The sequence below is a fragment of the Scophthalmus maximus genome, chromosome 11 (genome assembly GCF_022379125.1).
Source record: "Scophthalmus maximus strain ysfricsl-2021 chromosome 11, ASM2237912v1, whole genome shotgun sequence".
Classification (NCBI taxonomy): domain Eukaryota; kingdom Metazoa; phylum Chordata; class Actinopteri; order Pleuronectiformes; family Scophthalmidae; genus Scophthalmus; species Scophthalmus maximus.
The window spans coordinates 4,774,563-4,795,540 of NC_061525.1; the positions used below are offsets into that span (position 1 = coordinate 4,774,563).

The window sequence follows — 20,978 nt, forward strand, 5'->3', positions numbered from 1 at the left end:
CGGCCGCTCCTCCACTGCGCACGTCGTCTGTTGGGTACCGGAGAACCGCGGGCTCCCTCCGTAGCCACACGAGAAGCTCATTGTGTGCTTCGATACATTTAAAGACACTATCTAAATTTCCCAGAGGTTTGCACAATTGTCATGGAATCTGATCCTCACCGCAGTGACTTAAATTCAGTGAAAGGAAAACACCATAAGCACATGTCTGACATCAGCATCTGCTTCAGGACCAGTTGTTCCCTCTGAGCATTTCTGCAAGACAAAACATATACTGCACTGATAATATTGTCTGTAAAAACTGTACATGGCGGTGGAAGGTTGGAGGTAGAACTCTTGCATTCACAAAATATGTTTTCCCCTTGTTCTATCAGTTAGATCGGTACAGATATCCCCTTGACAACAGTCTGGACAGATCCCAGCGGAGGATTTGGATCGATGTTCCAGGACACAGTGTGTGCGTAAATACGCGCGATACAGACAAAGGAATGGCAGAACTGCCTGGAGCGGCACTGAAAAGCCACCGGTTCCACGGAGTATTTCCCCCGTGAATTCATCGTTCAGTGGCATGTAACTTTATTAACAGTAAACCTTCCGGAAATTAAATGACGGAAGACCAAATCCCGGTAACTTGTGGATATGTGCAGCCCGCGTCTCCTCGCTCAGCACACATTCAACACGTGGAGGGACAGACTCTCTGCGTGTTTTGAGATCTTCTCATGGTGTCGCAGAAGACTGGTCGTCTCCTGCACTCTCCCTTCTCCTGCAGTGCGCAACTCAACCCCTTCCGTTTCATAAGACATCTTAGCTGCGGCTGAACCAGAGCTTATTAAGCCTGACGGCTCCCTCTCCGTGCCACGCGGCACTTTAAACTGGTGCTCGAGCGCCACCGAACGGGCGGCGGCGGTGCAGGCAGCCGATGGAGTCGGACGAGTGCCTGTTGCGCAGTACAGCGGGACTGCAGAAGAACAGAGGCCGCACGGCTTCGCTGGGAGGAGATGATGCCGGTGTTGTAATGTGTTCGATCTGCGTTACAGAAAAACCTCCACGTCTCCTGCTCTTTGAGCAAGAAGTCCCATGAAAATACCAAAGGATATAAACTAAAAACGCATATGGAATTTACTATATCACCAAAGTGTTTGACGTTTTTATTAATACAAGGAGTAGAACCACAGAAAGATCACAGACATTCCAGAATAATGTCAGGCAAATTTATAAATATTATATTCATACAGATAATAATAATAAGAAGAAGACGATTTTAAAAACATACTTTATTTACATACAACTGTATTGACAAAATGTTACTCAAGGACATATGTATAAAAAAGAGCTCCTCTTGATCAGACACAACACATTTTATTGGCTACACATTTATCTGACAAGGAAAAGATCTGATAAAATATATATAACAGGAAAAGAAGATAAGATAAACATCCATTTCTATTTATTGTAGTTTGAAAAAATGACAGTCATGCTGGAGTTTGCCATCTGTAAGTGATTCATATCCATCATTTCTAAAAAAAAAAAAAAAAATGTTTGGCAACGTGCAATAAACTGACAGAGGGAAAGTGAAAGTTACAGGAGAATTTTTAGCGACCATTAAACCAATGATAGACCTGACTCCTGATTGCTTCTTTAATTGGGCCCACAGTTTTTTATAGTTGGTTTTTTTTGGGGGAGTTTAATGTGGGAGCAACCAGATAGACGTCTGCAAAGGGAGTGTACAGCGAATGTGTTCACAGTGTGTCTGAAGAAAATGTTCAATCAGTGTTTCCACGGGTAACCATGGAACCATGGATTTTAAAGCTTGAAACCTCAAAATGAGTCATAAAACATGGATCTTAAGTTAAGTAGCCATGTGAAGAGTCATTAGATCTCTGATACAGCTTGATTTCAGTGGGTTGCAATGGATTTGATGAGCGCCTTCATACCTGCACTGGTGGATGTCGGTGCACTGGCGGATGCTGTGGACAAAGTGGGCTGAGCAACTTGTTTTTTCTTCAGGCTTTTTCTTCAATCACAGCCCGGAGGCCATATTATTTACAGTGCAGATAATTGAGGAGAAGAGGCAGCAGGAAGGTCAAGTCAATCACAAAGGGAGCAGAGATTTAAGAGTAAGAGAATGGGGGAAAAAAAAAACCACAGTTCAAAACTCTGTCTTAAGTCTTATTTCCCTCATCCCTTGGTGTGGTCTTGCCATTTCGTTGCATACCTGCTCATTTCCACCTATCCCTTGACAGACAGTCTATTAAGCTGTTAATAGTAACCTGGTTACTGGTTTGGATTGCTAACCCGCTGCATCATCAAACAAATAAACTCCACTGCCACTCCACCTGGCTCGCCCACGAGTGGTGAATTGGGGTCCACGCCTTGTTTAACTGAGCCTTTACAGCATCAGCAGACCGTAAATTCCAGAGCCAATCAGCCGACTAACCCTGTCTCGATGAAAACGCAGTGGAGAAGCTCAGACCAATTACTGGATGGTGGCGGCAAAGCAAAATATGTTGGCGAAATAGCCATTTTACTCTCTGCCTCGGAGAGTCCAGAGCAACAGAGAGCATCAGGCCAGTGAAGCGAGTGCTGTCTTCAGAGCTAACAGACCTTGATGTCTAACTATTCCACGGATCGGGGCTCTCAGTGCTGAGGCTGCGGATAAGAAAGGGGGTCTTGGTCTAGGCCCTGCTGACTCAGCCTCTTGGATTGCGAAAAAGAAGATGAGGACAAATGACTCCGTTAGAGCAACCCGGCAGAGCAGAGGCTAGGATGAGGACCAGCTGGAGGGCAACTGTCTCCAGTGGCAGGAGGGGGTGGATGTCCTGTCCCCTCAGGGTTCAAGTCAGCTGCGGGACCTCGAGCGGGACTGGGGCAGGAGAACTGTGATGGACAGGGGTATTCATCATGGAGCAGGAGACTGAGGAGAAGGGAAGATCAAGAGAAGGAAAACAGCAGGCAGGACGAAGGAGCCTTCCAACATGTCCCAGCATATTTAAAGACCTGTTTTAAATTTAAGTTTGATTTGAGTATGGTCATTTTTTCCCCCAATTTTAATATCAAACTCTTTACCAGTTTCTTATTTTGTTTGGTTTGGTTTATTTTGTTGTTTTCAGTAGTGTTTTTCTTAATTTAGTGTATTTTAAACCCTGTTAAAGGCATAGTTTGACATTCTTAGAAGTACACACGGCTGAGAGTTAGATGAAAAGATCAATGCAACGTTCATGTCTATAAAGTAAATTAATCTACAGTAGGGGGGACAAACAGCCCCTTGGAGGTGGAGCATGGTACCTTTGGACCGAGCCAGGCAGGCAAGCTGTTTCCTCTTGTTTCCAGTCTTTATGCTAAGCTAACTGGCAGATCCTTTATTATTCTTTTTTCTCAGTCCATTAAGTTAAGCATTAAGATTTCATTCTTGAGATTGTTGCTTTAGTTATTTTGGTTGAATTTTGGTCACATGATGGGAGGTGATCACACAGTGCACGCATCGTGAAATTTGGAACGACAACAGTGATGCTGTTGTCGTGACAACTCGGCAACTCAGTCTATTGAAGCTGACCACAAATCAAATTAATTGGAGTTTGTGTAAAGATTTTCTTTTGAGTTTCGTTTTGCCAGTTTTTTTTTTTCGCCATTTGTATATCAGATGCTATTTTTATGTGTCTGTTGATATTATATAAATAGTTAAATAATTTTTTTGATGCTACTTGTTCCAAGTATGAGATCATCTGATGTAAGCGAACGTGATGAGTCACTGTCCCTGTTCACCAGCTGCTCTCTACCCATGAGAACGACTTCAACACCAGACAAAGGAGACAGCACTTGGATGGGTCTTGACAGAATGTGTGTGTGTGTGTGTGTGTGTGTGTGTGTGTGTGTGTGTGTGTGTGTGTGTGTGAGAGGGGGGGAGCAGGCCCCTCATCTGAAAGCAAACTGATGACGTCTGGCCACCGGAGCACAAGGAGAGTCAAAATCAGCCTCCATGAACTCCAAACCCCAGTAGGTGTCCAAAATAATTACCACAATCTGTCGCCCAACGATACAAATATAGGTGATCTTTATTAATGGATGGCTGTGGTCGTGGCATCAAGCCCATCTGCCTGGAACCCAAGTTAGCACTGCAGATTGTTTGATATTAATATTAATTAAGTGACAAACCAGCTCCCTATTCAAGGACAGCTTTATTGGTATGACACAAATATTCTAAAACTGCAGAAGTAGAAACAAGACAAATTTACATTCAATGGGTTGTTATTCAAACAGTCTAGAATTATAATGATTCCTTTCAACCTTTAGGAAACAGGCGGGGGGGGGGGGGGGGTCCTTGATTAACTACCCACAGTGGCACACAGCTGCCACGTGCCCTTGAGCAAAGTCTCTGAATCCCTGCCCACTCCTTCTCGTCCCTGACCTCTGGCCAGTGGAATGAGATCAATACGATTCACCATGTCAAAGCACCTCACATCAGCAGTGCATGTGCCAGCAGCGCACTGAGGAGGACACCGAGCAGAGCCGCCGAGCGATGAGCCCCGTTCCAGATGTTCTCCTCGGGTGTGGTGGTGTGGACCGCAGTCTGCCCCTGGCAGTGCCTCAGGTCAGCGCCCACACAGGCGGCGTAGGCCATGGCGTGGGCTACGTAGTTCTGCTCCTGGACGCCCTGGAAGAGGTGGGCCATGGGTCCGCGGGCGAGTACTGCCACGTCCTCTCCGCTGTGGGTGGCCGACTGTGTGGGCACCGCAGACAGCTGGACGTAGTCTTTGGATTCTGGAAGACGTAGAAATGTTACGTTACACGATTCACATTGCATCATAACTTTGTCAAATACTTTAACTGACTTTAAAGATGCTATGTTTATCTTGTGCTGCCCCCAGGTGGCCAAAACAAATGTAACCGCAGCTTTAACTGAAGTATGACCAAAGTATGACAAGATTACATTTTAGAGTGAGGATAGAGAGGAACAGATGTTACTTCAGTTCTGACTTACATACACATATAGTTGATATCTGAATGGCATTCATATTACCTTAACTGAATTGTCATTTTCCAATGTGGGCTGTAGAAATATTTGTGAAAATTAAACCACCAAAAAATATCAGAGAAACGAAAATGGAGCTAATTATTGGGAAAGTTTATTCTGTTTTATAGACGAAGGATCTGAACACAGATCTCAAGCTAAAGAAAGTAAGAAAAGAGAGTCGCAACTGCCCAGAGAATTTGATTGGTATTTTTGTGAGGAAAATGAAGACATAATGAGTGTTGAAGATATGAAGATATGATCTTACTGGTGTTGACTTTGCGAATATCAGGGCGCGTGCCGTTGGCGAGTTTGTGTCCAGGTCCGTTGCCGTACATCAGCGTGGTGTAAGGCAGCATGTCTGTGGCCCACAGCGGGGATTTACCTGCAGAATACAGAATGCGTTCTCATTTTTCTCTTGCTTCTCTTTGCTTCTATTTGCTAAACACTTGCACACACACACACACACACACAGGACAGGTCTCTGGATCCCCAGGAGGCTTCAGGAGGTCTAGAGCCTGTTGAGTATCTCAGTATTTCTCCCCCGATGAGCCATTAGCCTGGCGAGTCTCTCCACTGATGAAGAGCTCAGAGTTTCGTAAACACATTAATCACTGCTGCACCGCTGGGAGGCGGATGAGGAGGAGGAGGAGAGTAAAATAAGGACAGGACAGGAAAGAGAGAGAGCAGAAAGGTGGGAACAGCAGGAGGTAACACTAACGCTCAACCAATTTGGCTTCTGAAGGCTGATACTCTCATTGTGTATTTGCGGAGTGAATCCTTAAATGTGACTATTTTCATACCAAGTCATATTTGGATAAGTACTTGCACAAAGTGCAGCATGGAATCGTGCCGGGGGGGAAAGGCCAATTATTGATTATGTCTATGAAACACTGTTTTTTTTCTCCAATGTAAACAGATACACCGGATACAGCAGCTCCTCAAAGAGTGCTGCCCCCAGGAATCAATGACCTGCGGCGTTAATCCACACTTACCCACCCAACACGCTTTAGTCCTTCAAAACAATGTGCTTCCTCTGAACACACTCCAGGCTGCGAATGTGTTTCCCGTGGAATGTGGAACCATCAGTACAACAAATGAACTGTGCCTGAAATATTAAAGGTGACATTTTATGCAAAAATCACCTTATCAGTGTTTGTGCACACAAATGTGTGTATCTGTATCTCTATCCATTAGAGCCTGTAAACCCTTTCAAGTGGTAACCCAAATTAAAAGTATGAACCTTTAACAGTTACAACTTTCAAAACACTGTCCCACTTACTCTGGACAACCCCCAGACCTTTTTCAGGTGGATAAAAGCAAACCAGATAATACAGTAATATTTGACCGTATTAAATAGATATCTAAAAACTGAACAGCACTGAATAGCAACGAATAAGTAAACGTAAATGTTGATAAAGAGGCCGACCCAATGAAGAGAACTTGGACAGAAGTGAGGGAGGGGGCATTGATGCCGGTGGTCAGACACAGGTATAAGGCGGAGGGACGGCGTGGAGAAAGCGACGGACTGAAATAGAAAGGCGAGGGACAGAAAGGCCTCTGGCTGTTTGTGTTTGCGCGCACTGTAATTGCAGCGAGAGAAAGCAGAGGAAATGTCAAGTGGCTGGTGGCAGAGGCACACACTGATGCTGAGAGGAAGACGCTGGTAGTGCATTGCAAGGCACTCATACGCACGCACACACACACACACACACACACACACACACACACACACACACACACACACACAGAATGCCACCTTGGGTGTCTATTATCATGGGATATAAACACACCTGAAGGGAGAATAGCTGGATGCAAGGAAGGAATATAGAAGGAGGATTTTTCCTCTCTCGAAGAAGGAAATTCTCCTGTTGTGGAAAGATTTTCAATCATAATTTGGGGGGGGTATAATTACCCAGAATGCTTTGTCCTCGAAATGGGTATCCATTGAAGGTGAGCGGGTGGGAGTGGTCAGCCATCACAATAGTGAGCGTTTCCTCCTCTCTGGTGAGTTCGAGGCCCTTGGCGACGGCGTAGTCCAGGGCAACCGTCTCATGGAGGGCCATGTAGCCCCTGCCAGCGTGGTGAGCCTGGTCGATACGCCCACCTGACCACAGAGGGAGGAAAGGGTGAAAGATTGTGACTGGTGAAGGATTGGCCTCTCGTACTGGTCGGTACTTTGAGTAACGGAAAGGACAATAGATGAATTCCCTAAAAGGTTTAAAAAAAAAAAAAAAAGTGCTTAGTTTTGAAAATGGAACAGTGAAATTTTAATTAAACAAAAGAATTACTGATTAATTTATGCATTTACCCTTACCTATTTATGCAGATTTATTTTAACTCAGAGGCTTCATGTGTTATACAGAAATAAACAACTAACCAATGCAATGACACTCTAGGATTGCCGTCCCTCTATCATGACGCCATCAGTTACTGAGATGTGAAACATTTCAAAGGAAATGCTGTGATTCAGCCCCTCAGTCAAAAAACAGACTGTAGTGGAGCTGTAGACCTGGGACTTGAGACTCAGTTCTCAATAAGGGTATGTGGAGATAAGGGTTTGACACTTGAGTGTCCTACTGTAAATATTAAAATATCTCACTAATACTAACACCTTTAAGTCACCTGTTTAACAGCTCATTATCACAAACGGTATTTAGAGACTCAAAATGTGTGATTGTCCTGGCAAATTGCTTCTGAAGACTTGTGACTCATCTTTGTCTTGTCTTAACGGTTTGGAACTTGACAGGAGACTTGGTGTTGTGTGACTTGAGACGGAAGACTTGACCTGGACTTCACCCAAATATGTCTCAAATTATTTATCTTAAATTACCCGACGGACTTTTCTTGGTCGATTTGAGATTTGACGTGACTGGGTTTTCTTCAACTCAAATGAACTTTTGATTTGGACCTTCTCTGGACTGCTCTGAATCAGGTATTCATCGTCAGGTAAGTCATTCAGAAAACATCCCAGAAAGAGCGATACAGCTCTGAGGGGAATAGTGAATTTACATTCTAATAAGCTACCAAGTGTGTACGGTATCAGAAAACTCCCTCGCCAAATTTAAAATGAATACATAGCCTATATACACACATTACATGTGAGGTGAGCTACAATTCCAATTCTGGGCATTAGAGATATATTAAAAAATGCAGTGCATTTCCCTTCACATTATTAGAAGTGGGAAGACAGCTCCTTTCATACAGTAACTACCCCACACTCCACAGCAGATAACACAAATTTGAATTCCATGTGTTCCCTCCTTCCAGCACCTGTCCTCTTCACCGGTGAGACTGGAAAGTGAAGTAAGCTGCGGCTAATAAGTTGAGTTCCTCAGTGAGCTGTCGGTGACCGGGTGCACCATATGCCTGCTTCTATTTATACACTCGCCTTTTATTTTAAAGTCATCGTCAAGACACCCGGTCGCACTACGGAGTCCCCAGGCATCTGCCTCAGACTGAGGGGCGGACATGCACGAGGTGGCAGCGTGGAACAAAAACACGTCAGCCAACCGCACATCCACTAACACACGCGAGCTGCATGCTGAGTCAATGTCCATCCAGGGCCTCCACTGCAGGTGCAGGCTGTTCCCTAGCCCGATACATTCTGGAGGTTGTCGCTTCACGGCAGATCACCGTGAGTATCGCATGAAACGCACCCGATGTCAACGATCAAGACACTCTCCCATGAAACACTTTCTTCGTGTTCCAGCAAAACGACCACAGTCACTGTGTTGTACTCATTTAAATGGGATTGGGATTCGTTGATTGCTTGTCTTTTTGGATTCCTTCTTTAAGCACAACCTCAGTGTGCCAGGGGATTTCATCACCCAACCCTTTGGTTGATTGATTGGTTGACGGGAGTGTGTGTGTGTGCGTGTGTGTGTGTGTGTGTGTGTGGGAGGTGGCTGAAGCCCCTGTCCTCACCCTCCACCAGCAGGAAGAAGCCTTTCGGGTTCTTCTGGAGGATGCGGATGGCCTTTTCTGTGGTCTCCATGAGGGACGGGTCCGTGCTCGGGTCTCTCTCTGCCTCGAAGCGCAGGTCGCCCGGTTCAAAGAGAGCTGAGGGGTGAGACGTTAGGAGATGAGAAAAAAATTTTTTGCAACAGCCAAAGCTTTGTGTAGAAATATAGTACGTCCGTTTCATCAGCCCACGGCGGAGGTGCAGCAGAAAGGGAGAGTCCCATCCTCCCACCTATATTACTATCTTCAGCACACACTCAGTCCAGAAACAGCATGATGACTGAAGCTTCTGAGGGCTTCTCCTCCGCACCATCACACACACCACAGACATCCTGGCATGACGCATCAAACCCACTCTACACTTCTGCCCAATGACGGTGGACCAAGTTGGAGACTATGGCTGCTTAAAAAATATTTGAGCATTTAGACTGACTGGCTGAGACCAACGAGTGAGCTGAAAGTGTGAATATTGGGCTTAGAAAATTAATGCTAATGATAATTTGTATATTCGCTTACACATATGCCATGACAACTGCATGGGGGTCGATCCATTACCGGCCTGGTGGATTATCAGTGCTGATATTCACCATTATTATGATTATTGGTATCGGCCATTTTTGAAACCGGTAAGATCATTTCATTTTAAAATGCGTTACTCTGATGCAGCCGCAGTCACTACTGTCTGGACTTTAACCGTGTCCCATCCATTTTTGTTTGTTCTAATAATGCTGCTGATAGCTCCCTGCACTTTTTTTGTTAAGGTCACATTGAAAAGTTCTGTGAATTAAGGAATTTCAACAAAGTTTTGTGTTAAGAGCTTGTATCATTCAAAATTCTGACGCCTTTTGACATTTTTTTTACTGCAGACAAATATCCGTTCCGAATGTCGGTTATCGGCCTCTACGTGAATGACATAACTTTACTCAGTAGTGAGCAGCAAATTGAGATTTCATCATCACAAACAGCCGCTGAGTCACAAACTGTAATTTCTATAAAACGCAGTGCACTGCATTGTGGGACCGATAAGAGAAGGTGGTTCACATGCCTGGACGCCACAACATTTTTCTTCCATTGTGGAATTTCGTGAATGAAGTTGTGTGAATGAAGCTTGCTCCTTGAAAACATGTTCTAGGTCAGGTACAGTTTTGGTAGTAAACACGAGTAGTGTATTCAAAGAGCGTGAGTAAACCAAGGCCACTACAGGCCTGTTGATGTTGAGCTCTTCAAGAGCCCGATGGAAAGGGTTTATCCTTCCTGCACCACTCTGCTGGAGAGAGAAGAATGTGCTGTAGTACGAGGGCAAAGGGAGAGAACATCAAAATAAAGACACTCACCCATGAGGTAGTCTGTGGTTTCAGGGTCAACGGCATCAAAATCGGTTTTATTCCACACGTAGTGGGCTACCTGTGCAACACGCAGGACAAACACATCGTCACACTCGGCGGGAGGAAGACAGGTAAGGTCTTTGTGCTCGTATTCGTCACCAGATGAGTCTTTTCTTTGAGTTACTGTCCCTTCTACACTGTCCACAAACACTGACAAAGTTCTGAACTGGGGTTTTTTTTTTACAAGTTCAAGATGGATGTGTGGCCTTTTCAAAAATCTCAGTGCCCCAAAAAATGACTACATGGCTACATGGTGACGTTCTTGTACCATTGTAAAAAATATTTGTTATCGTTCCTTAACGTCATCAGTCTCCTGGCTCTCAATGCTACTGGGTCCACACTGTGCTCTAATACAGAACTTTGCCCCCGGCAGCAGGTCCACAGTTCGACTCCCAGCTGGCCAAACATTTTATTGCATGTTATTGCCCTCCTCGCTCCCCTCCCTGTTGACTGTCTGGAGCACCAGCCGCCTTTATAAAAGGGCATATTAATAGAGGTTTGCCTGTGGTTGTGTTTAGGGGCCACTTTCACCGGGCGTCTCAAAAACCCATTACATCACATCACTTGCCCTAGGCGCTGTTGTCCAACTTCAATGTCATCTTTTGTTCCCCCGCGGGGCAATTTGTTCTGCAGTAAGTAAAAACATGTAAAGACAGTAAAAAAAACACAAATGAACAAACATACAAAGCGACCTACGATCACTGAGACAGGTACGTAGCATTAAGGGCCCTGCCTAAGGGGCCACACTGAGGAATCAAACCGCAACCTTCTGTACCGCAGTCAGCGGTGTAACCCACTAAGCTATACCAGCTGCACAGGGTATAACTTACCCATTGGCATTTGCCTTGGTCAGAGATGCCTTAGCTACTGTAATGTGACATCTACTGGCAGTTCATGTAATATTTTGCCTGTAAGTGTTACGTACTCAAGAGCTACCTTTCCAGTCTTTAACATCTGCCACTCGTTGATGAGATTGCGTCCGTCTTTTCTCTTGCCCCTGGAGGAGTAATCCCTGGGATACTCTGGGTCCTTGGTGCCCCTGGGGGTCATGTACTTCCTGCCGCCGCCAATGATCACCTGGGAACACACAATCAGAGTCACAAGCACAAACAAACGTATTGACGCGCAGTTTGACACGGCGGAAACTCGATATGAGGGTAGAAAGTCTCACGTCTATGTCCGTGTTTTTCAGGAGCTGAGAGGCGATGTCGGTGCAGCCGTCCTTCTTGGCACCATCGGGCATGTCGGCGTCACTGTACCACTTCCTGCTGGCGCTGTGGGCATAGCTGGTTGCCGGTGTGGCATGTTGCACCCGTGTGGTTGTGACAATGCCAACAGACTTGCCTACAAGATCAAATTTGTTTCATGCTTAATGTACAGTAGCGTTATGTTGCTCTCTCTCTCTCTCTCTCTCTCTCTCTCTGTGTGTGTGTGTGTGTGTGTGTGTGTGTGTGTGTGTGTGTGTGTGTATGTGTGTGTGTGTGTGTGTGTAATCATTTTGGTCAATATTCAGAAGCCATAATTTAGGATACATTTAATGCATGTGTGGGTAAATATTACAGTTAAAGTGTACGGTGAAAGTATTACGAAGCCAATTTGGCTGCACCGTTCATAATTCTGAATGCATCAACGACAGAATAGCTGGGCGGATTAGGACAGGAATAATTATCAGAAGAACTGCTGTTTCAACTGAAGTGATGTCCATAAAACCATTATGTAGCCTGTAAATTGCACACTGCAAGGCCACTGTCAAGGTCGAAGAAGGATAAACACATTGGGAGAAATTAAACCTGGTTACTTGACGATGTTAAAACTCACAAGGCCATTTTCGAAGGCAAACAACTGCAAGACAGTACAAAAAACAGTATTGGATGAATGAAACGGCCTCATAACAACTATCAAACTCCGGTGTCACCAGGTTATTTTACACACAGGTCACACTGGTGGCTGTTCTCTTCACACCACGGGCTGCTGTAGTCGTAATGTTTGACAGTAATGAATAATCGTCCAACCTCTCAATGGTAAATGGACTTTATTATCCACCCTCCGAACGTTTACTGTGCCAAGTCACATTCACCCATTCACACGCCCGTCTGTACGGCGCTTCTGTACACAACACTTTTTCTATTGCACATCATTCCACACACTGCCGGCACAGCCGTGATTGTGTGGAAATGATGGTGTCTTGCCCAAGGACACTTCGGCACGCAGTCTGAAGGACCGTGGGATCTAACCATCGACTTTCTGGTCAGTTACGTCATCATTTTTATTATGGTATAGGCTTCTCAAATATAATCACCTGATTGAAAAGACTTTGTGACTACGCGTTTTTGTTTTTACTGTAAAATGGACAAACTGACAGTATTGGGATGCTTTTTGCTGCACTACTCTATTGACCAGACGACAGTGGTCACCATGACCTTGACCTATGTGAGGCACGCGCACAAACACACACACACACACACACACACACACACACACACACACACACACACACACACACCCCTGGTGTCAATCTCTGTCGCTGTGCTGGGGTCAGGGCCATGGCACGCAGTATGTTAGTGTGTGTGTGTGTGTGTGTGTGTGTGTGTGTGTTATGAGATATCCATGACCGTTGATAACGAGGGAACATGATAAGAGTGTGCTGCCCTGTGCACGGTGTTATCCTGCTGTGTGCCCTGCAGGCTGCTGTCACTCCAGCTCCCCGGTGGGCCCTGTAACGCTGCTGCGACGGGGGCACCGCAGAGCACTCAGCCGTAAGAATCTGTTTTTCACTGGAGCTGTATGAGACCTGCGGGACTTTCCCTTGTCAGGAGACAAAACTTAAGTGTGACACGGCAGGTGCTCACATCATCCCGTTTGTTCTTTTTTTGCTTCAGTCACTGCACCGTGTGAAGAGATCCTGCATCTTTCACCAGTCACTATCGTCGACGGTGGTCTTTAGGAGCAGTTTTCAGCGTCAGACGAATAAATGTGCTGATGTGAAAGGGGATTTTTTTTTTCTTTCTGCAAGATGACCAACAACCTGCATTGGTCTTATTCGCATTTGTCGTCCATGTTGAAGGTTTTGGTTTTTTTCTGTTGCTGCTTTCATGGCTCTGGCACGGGAAGATGATGTGAAAGAAAAGTAATGGGCTTTTAAAGGGTCTGGAGCTGCGCCAATGCTCCATTATTCAAAAAGCAGTCGTTTTTTTTTTAAGGGCTATATATTAGCAATTTGTCATCACACCGGGGCAGCTGAGAATGACTCATAAAACGTCATAAAATAATGATTAGTACCATCTTCAGACTCTAATACAACATAAATAACGTATTTTATGGAAAGATGTGTCCCAGCAGGTGTGAACTAATGTTGTTTTAAATACTTTTCCCTTTAACAGACTCGTCTATAAAGGAAACAATGGTTGTCAATATTACTGTAATAGATTATCATCGTCACCCAAATGTCACCATTAGAAATCAAGGTTAGTAAGGACTAATGCTCTCCCCTTCATTGCTCTATTGAGTTTATGATAGGTTACGATACTATATCCTTTTATTTGTCTGTTCAAGGACCTTTTTCTTTCATTCGACATGGTCCTGTGTTAGCCTCACCTGCGTCTTTGGCCCACTTCAGAATGGACGTGACCTCGTTGCCCTTCTGAGTCTTGCAGACTCCGTTGCGTGCCGCGGCGTTCACTCCGATGGTGTTCAGGTTGGTTTTCACTCCACACAGATATGCTGTGGCCGTGGCTGCACTGTCTGGGATCTGGAAGTCCACACTGTAGGTCTGCACAGCACACACACACACACACACACACACACACACACACACACACACACACACACACACACAAGGATGACAATGATTTTGAATAAAATATTCTCTTTGACAAAATACACTCAGACATTACTGTTCCCAGTGTCGGGAAAAAGCTGATATAATGGGAAAAAAAGTTATAATAATAAATGAGCTATTGAGGTATTAGGCATAACATTAGCAGCAATTACAGCGCTGTAATCTGTCAAGTAAATGGAACCATAATATTGAATTTAAAAAATCTGTCTTTTAAATATCTGCTTACATCTTTAATATTAACAGTTTATTAATTCATTCACATGAAAATAGATCTTTTCAGTATCATCTTGTCTTGAAAGTGTGTTTTATGTTTGTAAAATGTCTTATTGAAATGCTACAATACATTTAAAAAGTATATTTCATTGCTCTAGTTCTTTCCGTGACTATAATGTAATTAATCAAAAGTAACATCACAAATGGCATTCTGAATGTAAACGTTCACATTCACATGAAAACAAGTTCCTACACTCATGTCCCCATCGTAGGACCACAGGGATGGCTCACATTGATATTCAATTCGTGGTCCAAAGGGAGTGGGTGTCTTGTGAAATGTGATTTTAGGGTAAACACATTTTTATGGTTATCAAGACAAAATTTATTTGACTATATGCAAATTTGCGAGAGCAACCATGGGTGACTTCTGACTTCTGTGTGTGTGTGTGTGTGTGTGTGTGTGTGTGTGTGTGTGTGTGTGTGCGTGTGTGCGTGTGTCTGTGTGTGTACCTTAACCAATCCCACATTGGGGAAAGTGTCCATGGTCATCACTGTCTCCTCTCCTGTCTGGTTCTGCAGCTGTCCCTTGAGGATACGAGCCGCTGTGAAGGTTGTGATTCCCATGCCTGATGCGCAGACACAAATACACACAGTTTTTTAGAAGTGAAATGTCTTTCTCTCCCCCTCTCTCTCTCTTTTATGTCTTTATGTCTTGTTCAATCACTGTATGCAGACACATCTAGTTTTCTTTAAAATGCTTTTTGAGACAAGAAACAGTGGGGACAGGTGGCAAAATGACTTTTGAAGAAGTGGCTCATGCTGCAATTCCTTATTCTAATAGTCTTAGTCTTACCTACTCATCCAGACGGCACTGTCTGGTGTTATTAGTGTGAGGAAATGAAATGTTGTGTAACTTACCGTCTCCCAGGAAGAACAGGATGTTCTTGGCCACATTGGTGTTGAGCTTCCTGTCCAAAGTGGACTGCAGCGTCCTCCGCGCCTGCGACCTCCAGAACTCCGGGTTCTCCTCATCAACTATAGGCAAACCCGCAAATCAGACCGGTGCTGGTCCAAAAATATTGCTGTTGTTGTTGTTAGCACTGCTGTATATTGTGGCATTCGTCAAAAGAGTCAAGCCACACTTTGGGTGAAAAGATTGGTATAGGCAACGGCAGGGCAGAAGCTGCAGGAAGAATCAGAATCACATACAGTATCTCACCACGTTTTGAACAAACTCTAAGAATGCATGGGACAGATTCAGAGAGTCAAAGAGTGTATCCCTGAGACACCATGAATTTAAAAAACCCAGCAGGCTGCTCCTTGTTCGGGCCTCTGGGACTTTGAGTCGGTTTACTGGCGTGTTTGTTTGTACCAGCGCCTGTCATACCTCTTTCACATGCCCTCTTATCTACTACAGTTCATCTCTCTGGGCTGTAACATGCAGTCGTATTTTTCTCTTTTTTTTAACACAGTAGTCCACTAACAAGCTGAAAAGTGCCGACAGCAGCCAGTTTAACAACTACCGATTGATGATTTAAAAAGTTTGGAAAGGCCCCAAACGCAAAACAAGTGGCCAGGGAAGTGTAGGAAAAGAGTAAGTGAGTGCAAAGGATGAAAGGAAAAAAGATGGAAGATGAGGAATCAGTTGGAAGGGGGGGCAAAGAATAGAGCAAGCCCTGGACTGGAGATGATGGCATTTTTAAAACAGCACATAGAAGCATAGAAAAAAGATTCTGGGTAAAAAAAAGGTGAGCATCATACATCAACATCAACATTTCAGGCCAAGTGCTGGACTGTGTGAGAGCAGGAGAGGAAACAGTTAAAACAGTGCGGATACCAAATATGAAATGAGGTTGAATCAAAATGGAAACGCTGAACGCAAGTTGAGGTGTACAAGCACCGAGAGTGAACTATATTTATATAGCACTTTTCTAGTCGTACTGACCACTCAAAGCGCTTTACAGGACAAGTCACATTCACCCATTCACACACTTTCTTCATCCTTTTAAGTTAGAGTTTGGGGAATTGGGAAATGCTATTTATCATCAATATTAGATTGCTTAGTATTTAATAATATCCCCCTTCTCTGTGCTTGCAGAGCTGCAAATTGTTGACATGCACCAAGTCAAATAGCCAAGTCAAACTGTGCAAACAATTTGCTCCTATATGCGTGTTTACCGCGCTTTTTCTGTCACATTCATACACACTCATAGAGTCAGACAGAATTTAGGGTTAAGTGCCTTGCCCCAAGGAAGCTGGGATCGAACCGCCGACCTACATGTCAGCCGACAGCCGACACTGCCTCCTGGGCCACGGCCGCCCACTGGAGTAAACTGTCTTAAGTTGTGAAAAAAATATTTTTTTTCCAAAGTTCAAAGGAGGCAGTGTGAAAAATAAAAGGTAAACGCAATCAAACTGTTGGCTGAGGTGCAAATGAGTGGAGGTGGAGCCACTTGAGACGGTACAGGTCCTGTCATCAGTTGAGCTTTAAGGTAAGATCTGGGAGTACAGTTGGTAACGGGTGAAAGCAGTTGCAGTGTCAGTGAGTTGAAGCTACTCACACACGAAGAGAGTGTGAAAGTATGAAGGAGTTCTAAGGATTATAAGATCCTGAATGAGCAGAACATTTTTACTTTCCCATAAATTTTCCAGAAGGAAAAATTCTATACTATAATAAAGATACCAGAGTATTTTTTTTATTATTATTATATTAACATCCAGTAGGTTGGGACCTCCCAATAAGTGTCCAAAAACAAGGAGGAAGCCAAAGAATAATAACCTAATGAAAAGTAAAGCTGAGGAGTAAGCAAACCTACTAGCAACTAGAAAAGTGAGCTCCTCTTTATTTCTTACCTTTGGCACTGGATGATGCAAATGTCACCAGCAGAAAAAGAGCCAAAATGGCCCCTCTCGACGACTCCATGGCCAAGTCCGCTCCGGCGACGATCTCCTCTGTCCTTCACGACAATCGACTCCTCGACTGAAATAACGCTCGCCTCGATTACCATCAGCTACCAATCGTTTTTAATAGCACGTCATAAACGCGCAATGGCCCGTAGGCCTTTAGCAAAAGGTATGACCTCTGACTGAAGAGACTCACCTCGCGTTTGGGCCGGAGAGGAAAATAGGATGTTGCATAATAACAATGCAGATGTCACAAAATGACTGAACAGAGTTGTCCACTTGATCCAGTGAATGATATTTGACAAATAATTTTAAAAATGAGGAATTAATTATTAACAGCAGTTTAAGAGCTTTTCAGATAGCGTTTAATGATAATGTCCATTTATGGCAGTATTCATGACACTGTGCTATAAATCTAGAGGATGGCAGTGAATGTACCAAATGGAACGAGTGTGTGTTTTTCTGTGCGTAATTTCCAATCATAAACGGACTACAGTGGAGACACAGTTATGTAAGCGATAAAGACAGATTCCACGGGGACCGAGCTGAATGGGCACAAACACAAACACAGCCATCTATTTTCCACTGAGAAGAATGTTTGTCACATTTTGTTTGATTGTCCAAAATGTCCCCATCACTGTAACTGAGAGAAACGTACGTATCATGGCAACTGATGCAAAAGCCTTTTTTTTACGCCTTATTCAACAGCTACCAATGCGTCACGCCGTCAATGGGACATTCATTAGCGCTAATTTGATCACCTAATGTTCCCAGTGAGTCGAGTGATTAGCCTTGTGAATGTGGACAGGCCACAGATCCCTCTTAATATGCAACATGGGTTTCACACTGTGAATTTGCCGGGGATGAGAGAGGAATATACAGTATATTTTATTTTAAGTACTACTGTATATGTGGAATCAGGAAGAGCTACTTAATGGGAAAAAGCACAGAAAGTATGAATATGATGATTAGGGGGCATCTCTTAGGTATGACGCTCATTCATAACGATGAGAAATGAAAAGAATATGTTTCAGAGACGGGAAACTCAACCTCCAAAATGTGAATCAGGTCTAAATATAAAAATAAAAATGTCAACGTTTGTGCAGCTTCATCATTTTTTAAAAATGTAATTGCCCTTCCCCACAGACTGAGTAGTATTACTGTGAGAGATATGAAAGCCCCAGGACCCTGCTTGCCATCTAATTCATTAATTATATAATGTGCTATTCTGTGAAACTATTTAATTGAACAATTTTCAGTTGCCAAAATTGTTCAATCAAATCTTTTATTTCTAATGTTTTCCGTCATCGAGAGGCTCCTGGTACAGTTATTGTGTGTTTTCGTGGTATGCATGTTCTTTTTGGGGGGGCTCTGCGGTGGCACTGGGGTGTCATGAATGATATCAGGCGATTTTTACAGTTCGTCAGCTCATGTTTACAGTAAACAACATCAATGACAGTTCATTGCCAAGTGTAAAAACCCAATAACTCAAAAGCAGAAGTTGAACACGAGCATGCTGATATACTGTATCTTCAGATGGGAACTTGATTTGTGCCACCCTCAGTAGAACATGGTATTGATGAATAAATATGACACAATTCTCCGTCTCCCTGGCACGATCAAACACACAAACCTCAGAACGCACGAGATGGGCTGCGTGACGGGGAAAGCAGAGGGTGACAGCTGAGTGAGTTGGTGGTGGTGGTGGTGGCCGACATGTTGTCAGTGATGCTGGTGTCCTCACTGGTGTGGCGGCTCTCAGCGGCCAGCGGGACGGCAGACTGTTGCACGCCACCCGCTGCCATCTGCTGCCGAGTTATGATTGGTGATGGGTGGGGGGGGGGGTCATGGCAGCAATTAGGGAAAAGGGGGGAAAAAACATAGTGAAGAGGGTATGGTGAGGAGAGAAGAAAGAATTGAACATGGAAAATGACTAAGCTGAGAATCCCACTTTCATGTCTGCGTGCTAAATATGAAGCGAGTATGGCTGGTTGGGCATTAGAGACTGCAAACAGGGGGGAGACGTCTAGCTTTGACTCTGGCTGGAGGCAACATTTAGCTCCGGACCAGCTCTTAGTTATGCTTCTATAGGCTCAGATAGTCAGGTGACACGTCATTCGTGGATCCTCTTTTTCCTCCTCGCCCTCTTCATCTCCTCTCCCATCAACACACGTTACTGACTCGACTTCTTCCTCCAGAGTTCTGGTGCTTCATCGTTTGCAGATCCAGGACAATTCGGTCACTTCCTGGATCATGGTGGCAGTCGATCTCGGATTAGGATTTCAACTAGATATGGACACATATACTATTATTATTACTAGCCATACCTCTGTCATTACAATTGTCATTGCACCCCTGTCAGTCATTTTCCTTTTTTTCATAAATGAATAAACATTGTTAACTCTCCATTGATGTTAGACACTGTCTTTTCTCTCAAGTGTTGTAAATATTGTACTTCATAATACGTGACAACTATTGCATTTCTGTCCATCCTGTGAGAGGGACCCTTCACTGATGCAGTGATGTTTCTGCATTTCTTTTCTCCACGTTAAAAGGGTTGGTTTTTGTTGTTGTTTTTCTTCACTCGAATCCCTAGTCGAGGGGTTATGGACAGAGAATGTTGTTGAGCCCTATGAGGCGAGGTGTGATTTAGGAATATGGGCCTGATGGGGGAATCAACAGGTGTGCAGCAAGCAGGAGAACACACCGAGGACACCTGGTGGACAAGGGAGGATTGACAGGCAGAAAAACACACCTAATGAAAGGCAGAGATAATAAGCAGGCTCAGAAATGAAATAATATCTAGATGCTCCAGAATGACTGGGACAGAAACCCCTTTTTTGTCAGGAAAACTGAGGACACGTCCTGACAGACTGGAATTTGTGCAGCCTGCACAAACACAATAATCTGTATGATCACAAATGATGAAATGCAATGTAAAACTAGAGAAAAGACACAATAGGGAAATCCACATCTTGATCAGTGAATAACAGTGGAAAAACTATTATTGTATTAAGTATTATTGTATTTAATTGTTTTTTGTTTGTCTAACCAACAGTCACACTAACATTCACTTATTAAATAGATTAGATGCATGGATAGCCCAGTGAAGTTGGTTACAGTCAGACTGCTGAGATGAAACGATAGAACCTTTACCTTTTTATTACTTGAAGCAACCTGGTCCAAAGCAACTTCACAGCAAATGATCACACGATAAAATAAACTTTTACAAAATAAATTTTAGCACAGGAGCTCTCTATACAAGAACTGGGCCAAAGGATGGAGGACGGGGGACCTGAGTTAGATTTGATATTGTCATTGCGTGGTGCACATATGTTTTACAAAAGTGTGATAAATCAAATGATGTGCACCCAACTTGTTTGAGGTATTATAAACAAAATCTTTAAAATATCTTTATAATATACAGGCCGGTTTAATGTCTGTTTGAAATAACTACTATTTAAAATGTTGGAAAATACAGTACACAATGATTTAACCTTAAACCTAGAAATAAACCGTGAACATTATCCGAGAGCTGGGAGGAATTTACAGACACACAATAAAAAGTTTCCCCTCGAGATTTCCACAGTATAGTACGCCACTGACCTCTGTTGGGCGCTGCAGTCGTTGCAGGAGTAACTGATTTGAGCTGGAGAGTGTAAACGTGAAA

The 20,978-nt window shown here is 43.9% G+C and overlaps 1 protein-coding gene across 2 annotated transcripts; it reads right to left on the reverse strand.

The window, feature by feature from the left end:
- Positions 1-3,833: 3,833 nt before the first annotated feature.
- On the reverse strand, positions 3,834-17,544 carry alp3 (alkaline phosphatase 3). Of its 2 annotated transcripts, XM_035621676.2 has the most exons (12): positions 17,505-17,522; positions 17,258-17,384; positions 15,323-15,439; positions 14,915-15,030; positions 13,948-14,122; positions 11,525-11,697; positions 11,290-11,430; positions 10,303-10,372; positions 8,933-9,067; positions 6,921-7,112; positions 5,274-5,390; positions 3,834-4,755 (listed from the first exon to the last, which is right to left on the reverse strand). In XM_035621676.2, the coding sequence occupies exons 2-12, from the start codon at positions 17,325-17,327 to the stop codon at positions 4,451-4,453; spliced, it is 1,611 nt and encodes a 536-aa protein (XP_035477569.2). In that variant the 5' UTR covers positions 17,328-17,384; positions 17,505-17,522; the 3' UTR covers positions 3,834-4,450. The 2 variants fall into 2 exon arrangements, with proteins under 2 accessions (XP_035477569.2, XP_035477568.2); XM_035621675.2 differs by having other exon boundaries at positions 17,258-17,544.
- Positions 17,545-20,978: the final 3,434 nt, after the last annotated feature.